The following is a 16,890-nucleotide window of genomic DNA, read 5'->3' as shown; positions in this document are numbered from 1 at the left end:
AAAATAAATAGGCAAAGATAGACCATTACTAAAAAAGCAAAATGCTCGAACATCTAAGCACAAAACCAGGCCCCTGCTCTGGAAGTGATTATAGCCTACCTATAGGAGCAATATGTTACATGTATTAATAGTATCAGGTAGCATGATATGAAGTGACATTCTGGCTACTGGAGAGAATTCATATTAAGAAATACAACTATTAAAACTTCATTAGGATCAGTCAGCTGAACACCTTACAAGACAAACAGCAGTGTTTCGATTTCACTCGAAATCCAGGAACAGCCACCAGAGTATTTCCTGGGATTAAATTTTGCTCTGGAAGAGTTCCAGCAACTCTACAACTCTCCTTCCATTCCCATCTAATCAAAATTTCAGAAAGATGAATATTAGCTCTCTTCGACCTCTCTCAATTCCATCTTAATCGCTTTTGACTTCTCCGTTTTTCTGTTTCTCTGGCGATTTTAATTAGAAACAAGTAAAAATAATTTTTCTCAAGGTGAAGGAGCTTGGGCAGCAAAACCACAGACTTCTCAAAACACGTAGGTTCCCAGCTCACAATATCCAACTTTCGGCAGTTCTCCTTGCCTTACCAGTGGATTCAAAGGTTAAGGCCTGAGAAGTTCCGTTCTGAGCCACAGAATATCCTATCTGCACTACCTGCGAGTGGCATTATAATTCAGGTCTAAAGGCTCTAAAGCTCGGCGATGCTGTGGGATTAGGCGGGTGAAAATTCGTATCACCACCACAAATTCTGTAATTAATGACGTGAGCGCGCGGGCACACACACGTACACACACCCCAAAACTGCAGGCTGCAACAACCCCAACGTGAACCGGGATGTTGGGGGGTGATGTGCTCTCCATCACATCTGACCACCCCACCCCCACCCTCAAAGAAAATATGTCCTAGCTTGCTCCAGCAAACCAGCAAAGACGCGGCAGTATGGGTCAGAATCGGATTTTTGAGACGGCGGCCAAACCGCGCAGAAGATGGTAAGGCTGTGCTCTATGCACGAGCTCAAGATCGTGCCACGATGTGCGTGGGAGCTGAGTTCTAGTAACACAGGGGCTCCGGCCCAGCGACCCCAGAGGTGCCACACACCAACCTCAGGCACTCTTTTCTCCCCCACAAGCACTCTGGTCCCATAGGAGAAAATGACGCCTCGTCTCGGGACTAGGAATCTATAGCCCGGCTTTGCCAACCTGTCGGGCCTAAGTACTAGTCTAGTCTGGAGCTCCCGAGCCCCGGTCCCGGCCCCCTTCGCCCGGCCTGAGTCAAACCGTTCAGCCGTTCCTGGCGGACACTGGGAAAACATAAAACTCCCTTTACCTGCACCAGCCCCTTTGCTCTTCTTCTTCTTCCGTCTTTTTTTCTTGGCTGCTTCCTCAGCCGTAGAGGTAGCTCCCTCTTCCCTATCGTCTGGATCCAGGTCGCCATTCAGGTGGCTCCCGGAGGCCTCTGCCTCCTCCACACCCGCCATGTTGCCCGAGAGAGCGCGAGGGAATGAGACAGAGTGGCGAGGGCCCGCTCCTTCTTCACCCGCCTACACCAGCCACGCCGGAAGCTGCTCTCGATGGTAGGAACTCAGGGAATGCTGGGACGGCGGAGGACTCGGCTGAGGGTGTTGGATTGAAGCCCCGCCTGACTGCAGTCGGCTGGGGCCAGACCCGAGTGCTGCTTCGTCTCGTGCCTCAGACATTTCTGGTGGAAATCCGCCCGCGCAGGGTGAAGTCTAAAGGGGAGCTTGAGCTCTAGAGTCAGCTAGAGATGCCTGTAGAGAGGGGCAATCCGCGAGAGCAAGGGGCGTCTCTGCTGGAACGGAAATGTTTTATATTTGCGTTTCTATAAATCGCACAGGCAGCGGGGAAACGGGCTAAGAAATATATATGTTCACTTGTACACATTTCTACTGTCATGACTCCACATATCTTTTAAATCTAAAAGATTTAATCAAATCTGCGTTAGTATTCACAATCACAGCTCTCCGCGAGGCTGTCTAGGCCCTGGAGAGAATTTTGGAAGCTGGAGTTCCGTGTTATTTTAACTACTCAACCCCGGACAGTTCAAGATGGGATCCCCTCACACTCCGCTCACTTTCCAACTCAGGACAAGAATGACAGGTTCTGACACACGGGGACACGGTCTCTCTCATTAATGCAAAAGATCACACTCCGTTTTCTCTATTTTCGGTCACCGTTCTTTTGGATTTAGGACGTTTCACCAGAAACTAATTAAATTTTGCCCGTTTCTTTACCTCTTATGTTTTGAGCCTCAGGTTCATACCGCAGTTTGAGATTTGGTTTCTAGAGTAAGTGGATTGTGATTGGCTGCCTGCACCAACTCCAATTTCTCCTGAATATGGCTTTGTCCACCTAGAAAGTTTAGGTGTTATCACTAGTTTTAAACTAGGCACCAAGCTTCATGGCCATCAAAATGTCTTTAAGGGCCTTCTTGCCAGTGGATTTATAGTGAACCTCACACAGGCTCTGACCGCAGCTGCATAAATATACATCCTCTGTCTTAAAGATTCAGGCAGCACTTATTCAACAGTACTAAAAACTGCTTCTGTTATTCCTTTACATATCTTTATTTATCTCTCTAAACCTACCCCGATTTAGGTTTTAAATTGTTTTCCCTAGTTGATGGCTAGCAATAAAAAAGTTGGTAAAGCAAACATAATACCAAAAAAATAGAGGTAGCTTCCATGTGTCCAGGTCCTTTAAAATGCCCAGCAAGATCCAGCCATGTGTCCAGTGTCTCAGCAAGATCCAGACACTTCTCCAGTGTCTCCACTCTCTCATTATTATATCTCCAGCTCTCAGAGCTCTTTCTGACCTTGGAGCATGTCAAACTCACTGTTACTTTTGTCTGACCTGCTTTTGCTTGGCTGACATAGTCACTCATTCACTCATTCATCCATGTGTTTAATGCCTAGTATAAACCTAGATTTGGCAACATTTAGAGAGTAAAAACAAAGATGTTTGTTTGTTTTGAGATGGAGTCTCACTCTATCACCCAGGTTGGAGTGCAGTGGCACAATTTCAGCTCCCCGCAACCTCTGCTTCCCAGGTTCAAGCAATTCTCCTGCCTCAGTCTCCCAAGTAGCTAGGACTACAGGCACATGCCACCACACCCAGCTAATTTTTGTATTTTTTTGGTAGAGACAAGGTTTCACCATATTGGTCAGGCTGGTCTCAAATTCCTGACCTCAAGTGATCCACCTGCCTCCCTTAAGTATTTATTTTTACTTTTTATTTTTTCTGAGATGCAGTCTTGCTCTGTTGCCCAGGCTGATCTCAGTTTACTGCAACCTACACCTCCCAGATTCAAACAATTCCCCCGCCTCAGCCTCCCAAGTAGCTGGGACTACAGGCACACATCACCACGCCCAGCTAAATTTTGTATTTTTAGTAGAGATGGGGTTTCACCATGTTGGTCTCGAACTCCTGACTCAGGTGATCCACCCGCCTCAGCCTCCCAAAGTCCTGGGATTATAGGCTTGAGCCACTGTGCCCAGGTCCCTTAAGTATTTTAATGGTGAGGAGACAGCTAAACTGATGAGATTTGCAATTAATGTGATTAGATTTTGAAAATATCACCATGGCTGCAGTGTACAGAGTAGAGCTGAGGGTGGCCAGAATGAAAGCAGGGAGATCAGCTTAGAGGCTATTAAAGTCAATAGATTACAGTGGCTTGAAAGGGAGTGATGATGCATGTGACCAAAAAATAAATAAATTTAAGAGATACGTGGGAGATAAAATAGGCAAGACTTGGTGATTTGAGGAAGAAGAAGATATCAAGGAAGTCCCATAGTTGTATGCTGGTGAAATTGGATTGACTGGTGATGTAATGTAAAGAACAGTGATAGAAAAACCATGTCAGATTTGAAAGGGAAGATTATGAGCTAGATGTGAGACATGCTGAGTCTGAGGTGTCTTGGGGCATTAAAGTGGAGATGTGAAGAAAGCGAATAACTGTAAGGAACTGGAGATCAAAAGAATAGTTGGAGAAGATATAAAAATGTGAGTCATCAGCTAATAGATGAGAATTGGAACTTTGACACAGATAAGATTGTCCAGCAAGGGGATCTGGATGCGAGAGTCTATACCTGTACTGCACAAAATGATGACCACCTACCACATTGCTACTGAGCACTTAAAATGCTGCTAGTCCAAATTGAGTCATGCCATAGTTTAGAATACACACTGAATTACAAAAACTTAATACAAAAATATTAAAGTCTCTCAATAATGTTATATTTCTTATTGAAATGATAATTTTTATATACAGTTAAATAAAAACATCAATAAGATTGATTGTTGATGTTTCTTTTTACTTTTAAAAATGTGGCTACATTATGTCTAAACATCCTGCTAAAAAATATAAAATAAAATATGGCTACTAGAAAATTTAAAATTACGTGAGTGACTATTGGACAATGTAAATTGCCAACCTAAAAAAAAAGACACTAGAGGCTAGGCTTGGTTTCTCACACCTGTAATCCCAGCACTCTAGGGGGCTGAAGCAGGAAGATCACTTGAGGCCGGGAATCAGAGACCAGTCTGGCTGCCAAGCAAGATCCCCACTCTACAGGGAATTTAAAAATTAATTGGGCCTGGTGGAGTGTGCCTGTAGTCCCAGCTACTCGAGGCCCAGGTGGAAGGATCGCTTGACCCTGAGGAAGTCAAGGCTGCCATGAACTAGGATCACACTGCTACGGAAGGGCTGGGCTCCCAGCTAAACCCCATCCTTAAGCCCGGAACCACGGCTCTAAGTGAAAACAGCTGACCCCATTTTTCTGCCCAAACGTTTCATTTTTGGCCTGCCCTACCCCTATCCTGTTCCCATAAAGACTTCAGCTAGCAAAGCAACACAAGCGGCTGAGCGTTGGAAACACAAGCGTCTAAGTGGCAAGCAGAGAAACAACTGAGTGTCGGAGAATACGGATAGATGCGGCTAACTTCAGACGTGCAGTTTCAGAGAGGGGCCCAGCCAGAGATAGGTGGGCTTCAGGGAAAGATCACCTTTCCATCCCCTTTTCAGCCTCCCTTCCCGCTGAGAGCCGTCCACCGCTCAATAAAGTCTTCTGCATTCATCACCTTTCAAACCGTTCGTGTGACCTGATTCTTCCTGGACGCCAGACAAGAACCAGGAAGCCCCTGAGAGTACAGGGGCTGCCACCCTGACCCTCCACTGAGCTGGCTGACACTTGACCATCCCTGGACGGAAGAGCGGAAAGAGCATTGGTTGTAATATTCTTGGACGCTGCTGCGGGGCTCATATAGAGCCTGCTCCCGACAGAGAGGAGCAACTGGCCGGTTCCAGCGGTGGCTCACCCCGGTTCCCGCACTCGCTCCCACCCTTGAGCAGTGTCCAGCGGTGGGCTGTGTGAAACCAGCCACTCCAGTTCCCATCCTCTAAGGGAGTCAAGGGAACTATCCCGTCTCATCACCACTGCACTCCAGCCTCGATGACAGAATGAGACCTTGTCTCGAAAAAAAAAAAAGAGAGAAAATTATCTTTAAACATGTTGGGTTTACTTGGGAATAGATAGAAGGATTATAATCCAGAATGCATGTAATGGCAAGTCTCCAGTGCGCTCAGTGAGGAAAGGGGAGCTTTTATTAACAAAAAAGACATTTACATAAACTGCTTGGAAACAGATCATTGTTTCCAGAGGCTTAAAGCCAGAGTTGTCAGTTCATTGGTGGTGATGCCTTACTGGATAAGTGTTCTGAGAACGTCTTACCTGAATTCTCACAGTCCTAAAAAAATGTCTAGTGTTAAACCTTATCAAATCAGGAGATGCTTGAAAGACACAAAAGAGCTTTTTGAATGTCCTTGGCAACAATCCTTAGACATGTAAGCATAGGCCTCCTCTCCTTTCAACCTTCCTGGCCCCACTTTGTCTGTGTCTGACAAAAGTGATTTCATTTTGGTGTCTGCAAACTTGACAAAGTTTAGAGGAAGAAGTATGGAAGTTGTCAAAATCAAAATGGAGTCACTAGTGTTTTAAAAAAAAAATACTCAGGCACGGGCCGGGCATGGTGGTTCACGCCTGTAATTCCAGCACTTTGGGAGGCTGAGGTGGGCAGATCATGAGGTCAAGAGATCGAGACCATGGTGAAACCCCTGTCTCTACTAAAATATACAAAAATTAGCTGGGCGTGGTGGCATGCGCCTGTGGTCCCAGCTACTCGGGAGGCTGAGGCAGGAGAATTGCTTGAACCCGGGAGGCAGAGGTTGCAGTGAGCTGAGATCCCGCCACTGCACTCCAGTCTGGCACCTGGCAACAGGGCAAGACTCTGTCTCAAAAAAAAAAAAGTCAGGCAGAAAGAGCTGGGTTCTCACATTTGTGCGCCTAATAAGAAAAACTATCACTCTGCAAAACCCAAAATGTCACGTGAGGGCCATCCCAACTGTACACAAAAAATACTTCTACAAGGACATCTACCCAGCAACTGCCTGTCTGACTTTGGACTGACGTAACTTTTGTTATTGATCTTTGTAGCCAAGGATAATTATCTCAAAACAGTTATCCTTCTCATTTTTCCTTTAAACATCTTTATTTATTTATTTATTTTAGACAGAATTTTGCTCTGTCACCCAGGCTGAAGTGCAGTGGCATGATCTCAACTCATTGCAACCTCCACCTCCCAGCTTTAAGTGATTCTTCTGCCTCAGCTTCCTGAGTAGCTGGGACAACAGGCACGTGCCACTACACCTGGCTAATTATATATATATATATATATATATATATATATATATTTTTTTTTTTTTTTTTTTTTTTAGTCGAGATAGGGTTTTACCATATTGGCCAGGCTGGTCCTGAACTCCTGACCCTGTGATCCACCCACTTCGGCCTTCCGAAGTGCTGGGATTACAGATGTGAGCCACCATACCCAGCCATCTTTATCTTTTTTTTAACCTCCCTAGATATGCACATAATTTACTACATATCTCTTTCTTCTACAGAGCCTCTCTCTCTTTTATTTAGGTTGATAGAAAAAAAGTGAACCTGCGACTAAGACTTGGGGAACATTTAATGAATGAATTGGGGCAGATGAATTTTCAAAGACTGACGTGGTGACCAGAGAGGAAGGAAGAGATCAGGAGGCATTCATTATTCCAGAAGTCAAGGGAAGACCTCGTAAGAAGAAAGGCATGATCAACTGTGTTGAGAGCAGCTAGGAGGTCACAGAAGAGGACTGATGTACACAGTAATTTGGATACCATCGGTGACCTTAGCAAGAGCTATTTAATAGAGCGATGGAAACCAGACTAAAGAGCATTAAGGAATTAGTTGGGTGGTGGGTAAATAGAGAAATTCCTATCCTTCAAGTCTCAGTTTAGGTGTCTCTTTTTCAGAGAATCCTTCCATAATTTTCTAAATCAGCTCCTCCTCTCACAACTTTTCCTAGAATTCCTTACTCTTTTTCATGTTACTTATCACAGTGCATAATGAATTTACTTATGTAGTTATTTGTTTTATGGCTGTCTCCCCAGGAGCCCTGCATATTACATTTTCCCTTTCTTTTCTTTTCTTTTTCTTTTTTTTTTTTTTTTTTTTGAGACAGGGTCTTGCTCTGCCACCCAGGATAGAGTGTAGTGGTACAATCACAGTTCACTGCAGCCTCGACCTTCTAGGCTCAAGTGATTCCTACCTCAGCTTCCTGAGTACCGGGACTACAGCTGTATGCCACCATGACCCGCTAATTTTTTTTTTTCCTTCTTGTATTTGACATGATGTTTCAACGCATTGCCCAGGCTGGTATCAAATGCCTGAACTCAAGCAATGTGCCCACCTTGACCTCCAAGTACTGCGATTACAAGCATGAGCCACTGTACCTGGCCCCTGCATATTTTCTACTCTATCACCTAAACCTGCCTCAAACCTAAGGCATAGTAAGAGCTCAGTAAATACGATATAAATAGCATTTAAGCACCCAGCATATTACATTCATTAGCTCATTTAATCCATTATTGAGTCGAGGAAATTACAGAAAGAGTTTAGGCAACTTGCCCCAGGTCATACAGTAAGTGGAATAGTGGAGTTAGAATCCAAAGCCAGGTTATCAGATACCAAAAGTTTAATAATTCTGAATTCCACCTTCCCAATTGAGATTTCAAATCAATTCAGTACACATTTATTGATTGCAGACTGGCAGTAATCATGCTTGATGAAAAACGCAAAACTGAATAGGACAGAAATCCATACCCTCAAGAAAGTTTAGAATTCAATGAGACCTCTGCCTCCCAGGTTCAAGCAATTCTCATGTCTCAGCCTCCCAAGTAGCTGAGATTACAGACGTGAGCCTTCGTGCCTGGTCAACTGAGGAGTTTTTCAAGGGATCTAAAAGATCTTCAGACTCAGGACAAGGATGTGGCTGATCAGTCTCGGGATGAATCTCAGACCTTTCGGGGGTTGACAGAGGAGGATCGCTTGAGCTTAGGAGTTCCAAACCCCGCTTGGCAACATAGCAAGACCTCATCTCTACTAAAAAAGAAGAAGAAGAAGAAGAAGTAGAAATAATAATAATACTGGCATAGTGGTGGGTGCCTGTAGTCCCAGCTACTAGGGAGGCTGAGCCAGGGGAATGGTTTAAGCTTAGGAGATAGAGGTTGCAGTGAGCTCTGATCGGTGCCTGTGCACTCCAGCCTAGGTGACCCTGTCTCAAAAATAAAATAAATAAAACAAAAAGCCAAATATATTTAAAGAACTGCCTTCCGAGCATATGATAGTTTCTATTTTTGAAGTTAAACTCATTTTACATTATTATTATAAAACAACAGTGAGGCCAGATATTGTTTTTCAGTGCCTTGACAAATTTTTTAAAAGGCAACAACACTGTGTTAGTTCCCAAACCCACTTTTTAAACATTTATGAATAGTGACATCTCTAAGTCTGATGGTCTCTATTCTAAAGAAGGAATTGGAGATGGGAGAGCTTAGTGTTATGGGAGAAATGCCAAGTTATTGCTGATAACAATATTGATGGGAACTTATACAAAGGCAGTGGTCGTTGGTGGGCCTAACGAGAGAGGCTGGATCACAAATTTTTTTTTTTTTCTGAAACAGAGTCTCACTCTGTCACCCAGACTGGAGTACAGTGGTGGGATCTCAGCTCACTGCAACCTCCACCTCCAAGGTTCAAGTGGTTCTCCTGCCTCAGCCTCCTGAGTAGCTGGGATTACAGGTGCCTACCACCATGCCTAGCTAATTTTTGTATTTTCAGTAGAGACAGGATTTCACCATGTTGGCTAGCTGGTCTCGAATTCCTCACTTCAAGTGATCCATTTGCCTCGGCTTCCCAAAGTGCTGGGATTACAGGTGTGAGCCAGTGCACCCGGCCTCCACAGAAACATTTTTAAAATAGTATTAAGTGAATTTTACTGTGCACTGAGCACAGAGAGAGAGGAGTTGAGAATGAGACCCAGGTTTCTGGCTTGGGTTCCTGGGTAGAGAGGAGTACCACTCCCTGAGACAGAGAATGAAGGGGGAGGGGGAGGTTTTGGAAGAAGTGGAATGGCAGATAAGCTTTGGGCATTCTAAATTTGAGACGCCTGCAGGGCACGCAGGCAAAGATATCTGGTAGTCAGTTAGAAACATGGATCTAGCGATATAGACAAGAGAGTAATTAGGCCTTCCGTGTGGCAGAAGACTATGACCGAGATCATTCAGGGAGAAGAGAAAGGGACCAAAAAACAAAACACAACCCACAAGGACACTAACGTTTTGGAGATTTTGTTTGTTTGTGGGGACAGTGGGAAATTCCGTTAAGGGCACTCCAAAGGAATAGTAAGACAAGAAGGGGAAAATGCTGCAGAGAATAATCACATGAAGGTAAGGAAAGAAATGTTTCATGAAACAGTGGACAGCTATATCAACTGTTGTAGAAAGATCAAGTAGTACAAAGTTTCAGGATAGACCGTTGACTTCGGATAGAGCAATTCTGTTAGGGGCATCGAAACAGGCTATGGAAGAGAGATTGCGATGCACTTTCCTGGACACCAACTCAAGGGACAAAGTGTGAAAGTTGTCAGAATCATAATGGAGTCACTTGTGTTAAAAACCCCAACAAGGCTGGGGATAGTGGCACACACTTGCAATCCCAGCACTTTGGGAGGCCAAGGCGGGGGCATATTATGTGAGTCTAGAAGTTCAAGACCAGCCCAGGCAGCATGGTGACACCCTATTTCTACAAAACATAGAAAAAATAGCCGGCGTGGTGGTGCATGCCTGTAGTCCCAGCTCCTTGGGAGGCTGAGGCAGGACAATCCTCCTCAGCCTCCTGAGTAGCTTATAGGCACGCACCACCATGCCTGGCTAATTATTTGTATTTTTAGTAGAGACGGGGTTTCACCATATTTTCCAGGCTGGTCTCATACTCCTGAGTTTAGGCAATCCACCCACCTCTGCCTCCCAAAGTGCTAGGATTACAGACGTGAGCCACCGAACCTGGCCAATAATCACAATAGTTAATGAGCCTCAGTCTACTATGTGTCCCAGTCCTCATGTTGTTGCTACTGCCTGTCCTCCATTAGCTCTGGTTTACTCCAGTGTTCCTCGCCAATCACAGTCATGTGTTTTTCACAACCTGCTTAGTAAAATGTGTCCTTTTTTTTTTTGAGACCAAGCCTCATACTGTCGCCCAGGCCGGAGCAGTGATGCGATCTTGGCTCACTGCTACCTCTGTCTCCCGGGTTCAAGTAATTCTCTGCCTCAGCCTCCCAAGCAGCTGGGATTACAGGCACCCGCCACCACCCCTGGCTAATTTTTTTATTTTTAGTAGAGACGACGTGTCACCATCTTGGCTAGGCTGATCTTGAACTTCTGACCTCATGATCCACCCACCTCGGTCTCCCAAAGTGCTGGGATTACAGCCATGCATCACCAGGCCCGGTCTAAAATGTGTCCCTTTTTATTGTTTGTCTTTTTCATCATAACTATGCTAGTGGGTATGAAATGCTTAGTAAAAAGTGTCCCTTTGGTTAGTGCTTTGCAAACTTGAGTGTTCCTCAGAGTCCTCCAGAGGGCTTGCCTACACATAGACTCCGGGTGCCACCTGCAGAGATTTTAACATTAGGTCTGGGTAAGGCCTGAGGATTTGCATCTCTAACAAGATCCCAGGTGATGCTGACACTGCTGATCCAGGGACCACATTTTGAGTGTCACTGCTTTAATGACCCTGCCATCATCAGTGCCACCCATCCTCACAGACACCAGTTCCTTTCTTAACTAATCTTTTTTTTGTTTGTGTTTTGTTTTTTCCACTATGAAGTGTTCTCAACCAGGGGCGATTTTGACCCCCAGGGTACCATTGGCAATATCAGGAGACATTTTTTGTTGTCACAGCTGGGTGAGAGGTTATGTTATGGCATCTGGCAAAGTAAAAGTCAGGGTTGCTGCTAAACATTCTACAATGCACAAGGTAGCTTTTTGCCACAGAGAATTATCTGGTCCAAATGGCAGTAGTGCTGAGGTTGAGAAACTGTATTAATATGCCATCATTGCTTTGGTTGCCAATAGCATTCAGTTCTGATTGTATCTATGTCAAGTGAATAGCATATGAAATAAAGATGAAGATAAAGGAACATTGGCGTTCCTCTCGCCTCAAAGTTTTTATACTTCAGTGAAAATAAAACGTCTGGCTGGACACAGTGGCTCATGCTTGGAATCCCAGTGTTTGGGAGGCCGAGGTGGGAGGATTGTCTGAGGCTAGGAATTTGAGATCAGCCTAGGCAACATAATGAGACCTCATTTTTTTTTTTTTTTTTTTGAGACAGGGTCTCACTCTGTCACCCAGGCTGGAGTGCAGTGGCACAATCACAACTCACTGAAGCCTTGAGGACCTCCCAGGCTCAACTGATCCTCTGCCTCAGCCTCATGAGTAGCTGGGAATACAGGTGTGCACCACCATGCCTGGCTAATTTTTGTATTTTTTTTTTTGGAGACAGGGTCTCACTGTGTTGCCCAGGCTGGTCTTGAACTCCTGGGCTCAAGCAATCCACCTACCTCAGCCTCCCAAAATGCTGAGATTATAGGTGTGAGCCTTGGCACCCGGTTGAGACCTCATGTCCATTAAAAAAGAAGAAAACAGCTGAACTTCAAAACCATCAAGTACTTCGAAATATCATCTATGAAGATGATCATTTTTCTTCAGATTTTCAATTGCTCTTTCTCAGGTCTCATGGCAGAATGGGGGAATTTGCTAAAGCCGAGCCCTTGGACACTGGGCCCATCAATTTCTTTGGTCAGGTAATAATATTTCTCTTCTCATCAAATTATAATTTGGTTTTTAAAAAACAATTCACTTTTGACCAGTGTTTTCCCCTACATTTTACTCAACATTTTGTTTTATTTTTGTTGAACCTGAATGAAAAACATGGGAAAAGATCGCCTGTGAAGAACAGTTTTCCCACCCAAAGGCACCTCAAGAGCTAAGTATAGGTAAAACATTTGGAATTGCTCTTTAATTGTTGGTGTTACTTTACATCTTCAGAGGCTTGTAAGATCCTCAGGACCATTGGTTTTCCATTCCCTCGTCCCCCGAAAAACTATACCAAGGAGTTGCCATTTCAGATTTGACCATGCAGTTGTTCAGAGAGCTTTCTTTAAGTCAGGCCACTGGTTAATTTCAACATAATTGGTCATATTAACCAGTCATACTGGTTTCCCAGCTATTTTGCAATAAACCCAGCTTAGCTTGTGCCTTAGGGAGTTCACACTAATGTTTTTCTCCTGCTTTCTGCACAGCTTCCTCCCTATTACCTTTAACTCTTCTCTTAAATATTATCTTTGCAGGAAGACTCTATTTTAGATTTCTTTTTCTTGAGACAGAGTCTTGTTCTGTCGCTCTAACTACAGTGCTGTGGCATAATCTCAGCTCACTGTAACCTCTGCCCCCTGGGTTCAAGCAATTATTCTGCCTCAGCCTCCCAGTAGCTGGGATTACAGGTGCACACCACCATGTCTGTCTACTTTTTTATATTTTTAGTAGAGATGGGGTTTCACCACATTGGCCAGGCTGGTCACAAACTCCTGACCTCAAATGATTTACCCACCTTGGCCTCCCAAAGTGCAGGGATTATAGGTGTGAGCCACTGCACCCAGTGTCTATTTTAAATCTCTGTCCTGCTCCATCGTGGCACTTCCATCTCTCTTCCCAACTTAATTTTTCTGTTGCACTTATCACTTCGTAGCACTCTAAATGATATATCTATTTATCTGTTTACCCTCTCTCTTCTTATGAGGGTATGAGTTCCTCAAGGGCAGGATATATTTTTTTAATGTGCTTGATCACTTCTCTATCCCCCATCCCCCAAAACAGTGCTTGGCATATAGAATGCACTTAATAAATATTTTTGATTAACCACCACAGAATTCTGTCAAGCCCATGAAAAATGAATGAAATAATGAGTCATTCCACATTTTTTTAACCCTCTAGTTACTATTAGGTTGTTGCAAAAGTAATTGTGGTTTTGGACCCTGAATTTTAAATCATTATAACTAGGCTCAAACACATCTTTATTAATCAAAATAGGAGCCATTACAATTAAAACATTTTTGTCAATGATAAATAAATTACTTTATTCCATTAGTGTAAACATCCATGCTTTGGAATTTGATGAACTCTTTTTTTTTTTTTTTTTTTTTATGAATTCTTGGAAAGCGTTTTCTGCATCTTGCTGGTTGTGAAAGCATTTTTTCTGCAAAAAGTTGTCGAGATGCTTGAAGAAGTCGGTTGGCCTGAGGTCAGGTGAATATGGCAGATTCATTCAACTTTTGAATCGTTGATTGTGCAACATGTGGTCGGGTGCTGTCGTGAAGAAGAATTGGGCCCTTTCTGTTGACCAGTGCTGACTGCAGGCACTACAGTTTTCTGTGCATCTCATCGATTTGCTGAGACTACTTCGCAGATGTAACTGTTTCGCCAGGATTCAGAAAGCTGCAGTGGGTCAACTGGCAGCAGACCACCAAACAGTGACCATGACCTTTTCTTGGTGCAAATTTGGCTTTGGGGAGTGCTTTGGAGCTTCCTCTTGGTCTCGCCACTGAGCTGGTCATCGATGGTTGCCATATACAATCCACTTTTCAGTGCACATCACAATCCGATCTAGAAATGGTTTGTTGTTGTTATTGTGTAGAATAAAAGAAGGCGATACTTCAAAAGGATGATTTTTAAATTTTCACTCAGCTCATGGGACACCTACTTATCGAACTTTTTTACCTTTCCAATCTGCTTCAAATGCCAAACAACTGTAGTATTGTAGACATTGAATTCTTTGGCAATTTCTCGTGTACTTGTGAGAGGACCAGCTTCAATGATTGTTCTCAATCGGTTGTTGTCAACTTCCAATGCCGGCCACTACGTTCCTCATCTTCAAGGCTCTCATCTCCTTTGCGAAACTTCTTGAATCCTCACTGCACTATATATTCGTTAGAGTTCCTGGGCTAAATGCATTGTTGATATCAGGAGCTGTCTCTGCTGCTTTATGACCCATTTTGAACACAAATACTAAAATCACTCAAATTTGCTTTTTGTGTAACCTAATTTCCATAGTCTAAAATACACATAAAATAAACAGCAAGTAATAAGTCATTAGTGAAAAAGCATAAAGTAAGAAATACCGATTAAAATGATGTATAACATAACCACATTTATTTAAGAATGTATTCCAATTTTTTTTTTTTTTTTTTGAGACAGAGTATCACTCTTGTTGCCCAGGCTAGAGTGCAATGGCACGATCTGGGCTCACCACAACCTCTGCCTTCCAGGTTCAAGTGATTCTCCTGCCTCAGTCTCCCGAGCATGTGCCATCATGCCTGGCCAATTTTTGTATTTTTAGTAGAGACGGTTTCTCCATGTTAGTCAGGCTGGTCTCGAACTCCTGACCTCAGATGATCAGCCTGCGTCAGCCTCCCAAAGTGCTGGGATTACAGGCGTGAGCCACATCACACCTGGCCTGTATTCCAATTTCAAATGGCAAATTCCAACAAAACAAAACCCCAATTAAATTTTGCACTCACTCATACAATTTCTTTACTTGTGAAGGGAAAATTCAAACACTCAAACCTGTCTTAGAACATATATCACAAATGTATATAAGATTAAATATTGTCAATTGTGTCAGTGAATTATCCAGCAGGGGCGATTTTGCCCCACAGGGACGTTTGGCAATGTCTGCAGACATTTTTAGTAGTCACAACTGCTGGTTGCTATTGTCATCATAGGTAGAGATCAGGGACGCTGCTACACATCCTACAGTGCACAGGACAGCACCCCATGACAGAGAATTATGTGGTCAAAATGTCAGTAGTGCCAAGTGGACAAACGCTGCTTTACACCCACCTGTATTTGGGTTTTTTGGAACCTGCCATACCTTTCCTCAAAATCACTGCAAGGATGGGCATGGTGGCTTGCATCTGTATTCCCAGTGCTTCGAGAAGCTAGGCAGGAGGATTGCTTGAGATCAGCCTGAGTGATCCCATCACTATTAAAAAAATTAAAAACAAAAACTACTGCATTTTGTTTCTGTTTTTATGTTTTTTTTTTTTAGACGGAGTCTGCCTTTTTTGCCCAGGTCAGACTGAAGTGGTGTGATCTCAGCTCATGATAACCTCTGCCTTCCAGGTTCAAGCAATTCTCCTGCCTTAACCTCCTGAGTAGCTGGGATTACAGGTGACCCCACCATGCTGGGCTAATTTTTATATTTTTAGTAAAGACAGGGTTTCGCCATGTTGGCCAGGCTGGTCTCTAACTCCTGACCTCAGGTGATCCACTCCTCTGGGCTTTCCAGAGTGCAAGGATTACAGGCATGAGCCACCTCGCCTGCCCTGCTTCTGTTTTTAAAACTCCACTATCTCATTTCCCACTTTCTTTTTCTTGTTCTTTTTTTTTTTTTTTTTTTTTTTTTTTTGAGATGGAGCCACACTCTGTCATCCAGCTGCAATGCAATGGCACGATCTTGGCTCACTGCAACCTCTGCCTCCTGGGTTCAAGAGATTCTCTTGCCTCAGGCTCTCGAATAGCTGGGATTACAGGCACTTGCCACCACACCCAGCTAATTTTTGTATTTTTAGTAGAGACAGGGTTTTGTCATGTTTACCAGGCTGGTCAAGAACTCCTGACCTCAAGTGATCTGCCCAAGTTGGCCTCCCAAAGTGCTGAGATTACAGGCGTGAGCTGCTGTGCCCAGCCCCCATTTTCTTTTTAAAAAAACAATTCAGCATAACTTGATCATTTTGCATTTGCATTGCTTGGCTTATCATTGGCCCTCCATCAATGCAGTCAGTTTATCATATGAGCAGTAAGGAGGTCTGTGTATCCTAGAGCTCCAGGGGCTTGCTGGCTGCCCACATTTCTCATTTGATGCCCTCCTTAGGCCTTGAGCATTGCTTCTGCCTGCTTTGCTTGGAGACACCCCATTTCTCGCACTGACTGTCCTGTCGTTGCCATTGCACTGAGAAAAAAATCCACACCTCTTACCTTGACCTGCAAGCCCTTCTGAGATTTCCTCTCATTGCCCGCCTTCTGACTTCCTTGCAGGCAGTTTTCCCTTTCACTCCCTACTCCCCAACTGTTCTGGCCTCTCTGTTTTCGTTTTTTTTTTTTTTTTTAAACCAACCAAGCCCATTGCTGCCTCAGATTGATGTTTTGTTGTTGTTGTTCTTCTTCTTCTTTTTCTTTCTCTCCTCCTCCTCCTCCTCCTCCCCCTCCTCCTCCTCCTCCTCCTCCTCCTCCTCCTCCTCCTCCTCCTCCTCCTCCTCCTTCTCCTCCTCCTCCTCGACAGGGTCTCACTATGTTGCCCAAGTTGGTCTCAAACTCCTGGGCTCTAATGATCCTCCTGCCTCAGCCTCCCAAAGTGCTGGGATTACAGGTGTGAGCCA

General features: G+C 44.1%; 1 protein-coding gene across 3 annotated transcripts in view; it reads right to left on the bottom strand.

Moving 5' to 3' along the window:
* The window catches only part of METAP2 (methionyl aminopeptidase 2), a 43,417-nt gene extending 41,872 nt beyond the window's left edge, over window positions 1-1,545 (bottom strand). For all 3 annotated transcript variants that reach the window (XM_035257343.3, XM_078337091.1, XM_035257344.3), the window contains exon 1: window positions 1,330-1,545. In XM_035257343.3, coding sequence (XP_035113234.1) covers window positions 1,330-1,480 — 151 coding nt within the window. In that variant the 5' untranslated portion in view covers window positions 1,481-1,545. The remainder of the gene's footprint in view (window positions 1-1,329) is intronic.
* Window positions 1,546-16,890: the final 15,345 nt, after the last annotated feature.

This window comes from Callithrix jacchus, chromosome 9, assembly GCF_049354715.1.
Source record: "Callithrix jacchus isolate 240 chromosome 9, calJac240_pri, whole genome shotgun sequence".
NCBI lineage: Eukaryota > Metazoa > Chordata > Mammalia > Primates > Cebidae > Callithrix > Callithrix jacchus.
The sequence above is the reverse complement of the archived record's forward strand: the minus strand, read 5'-3'. Positions and strand labels throughout refer to the sequence as shown.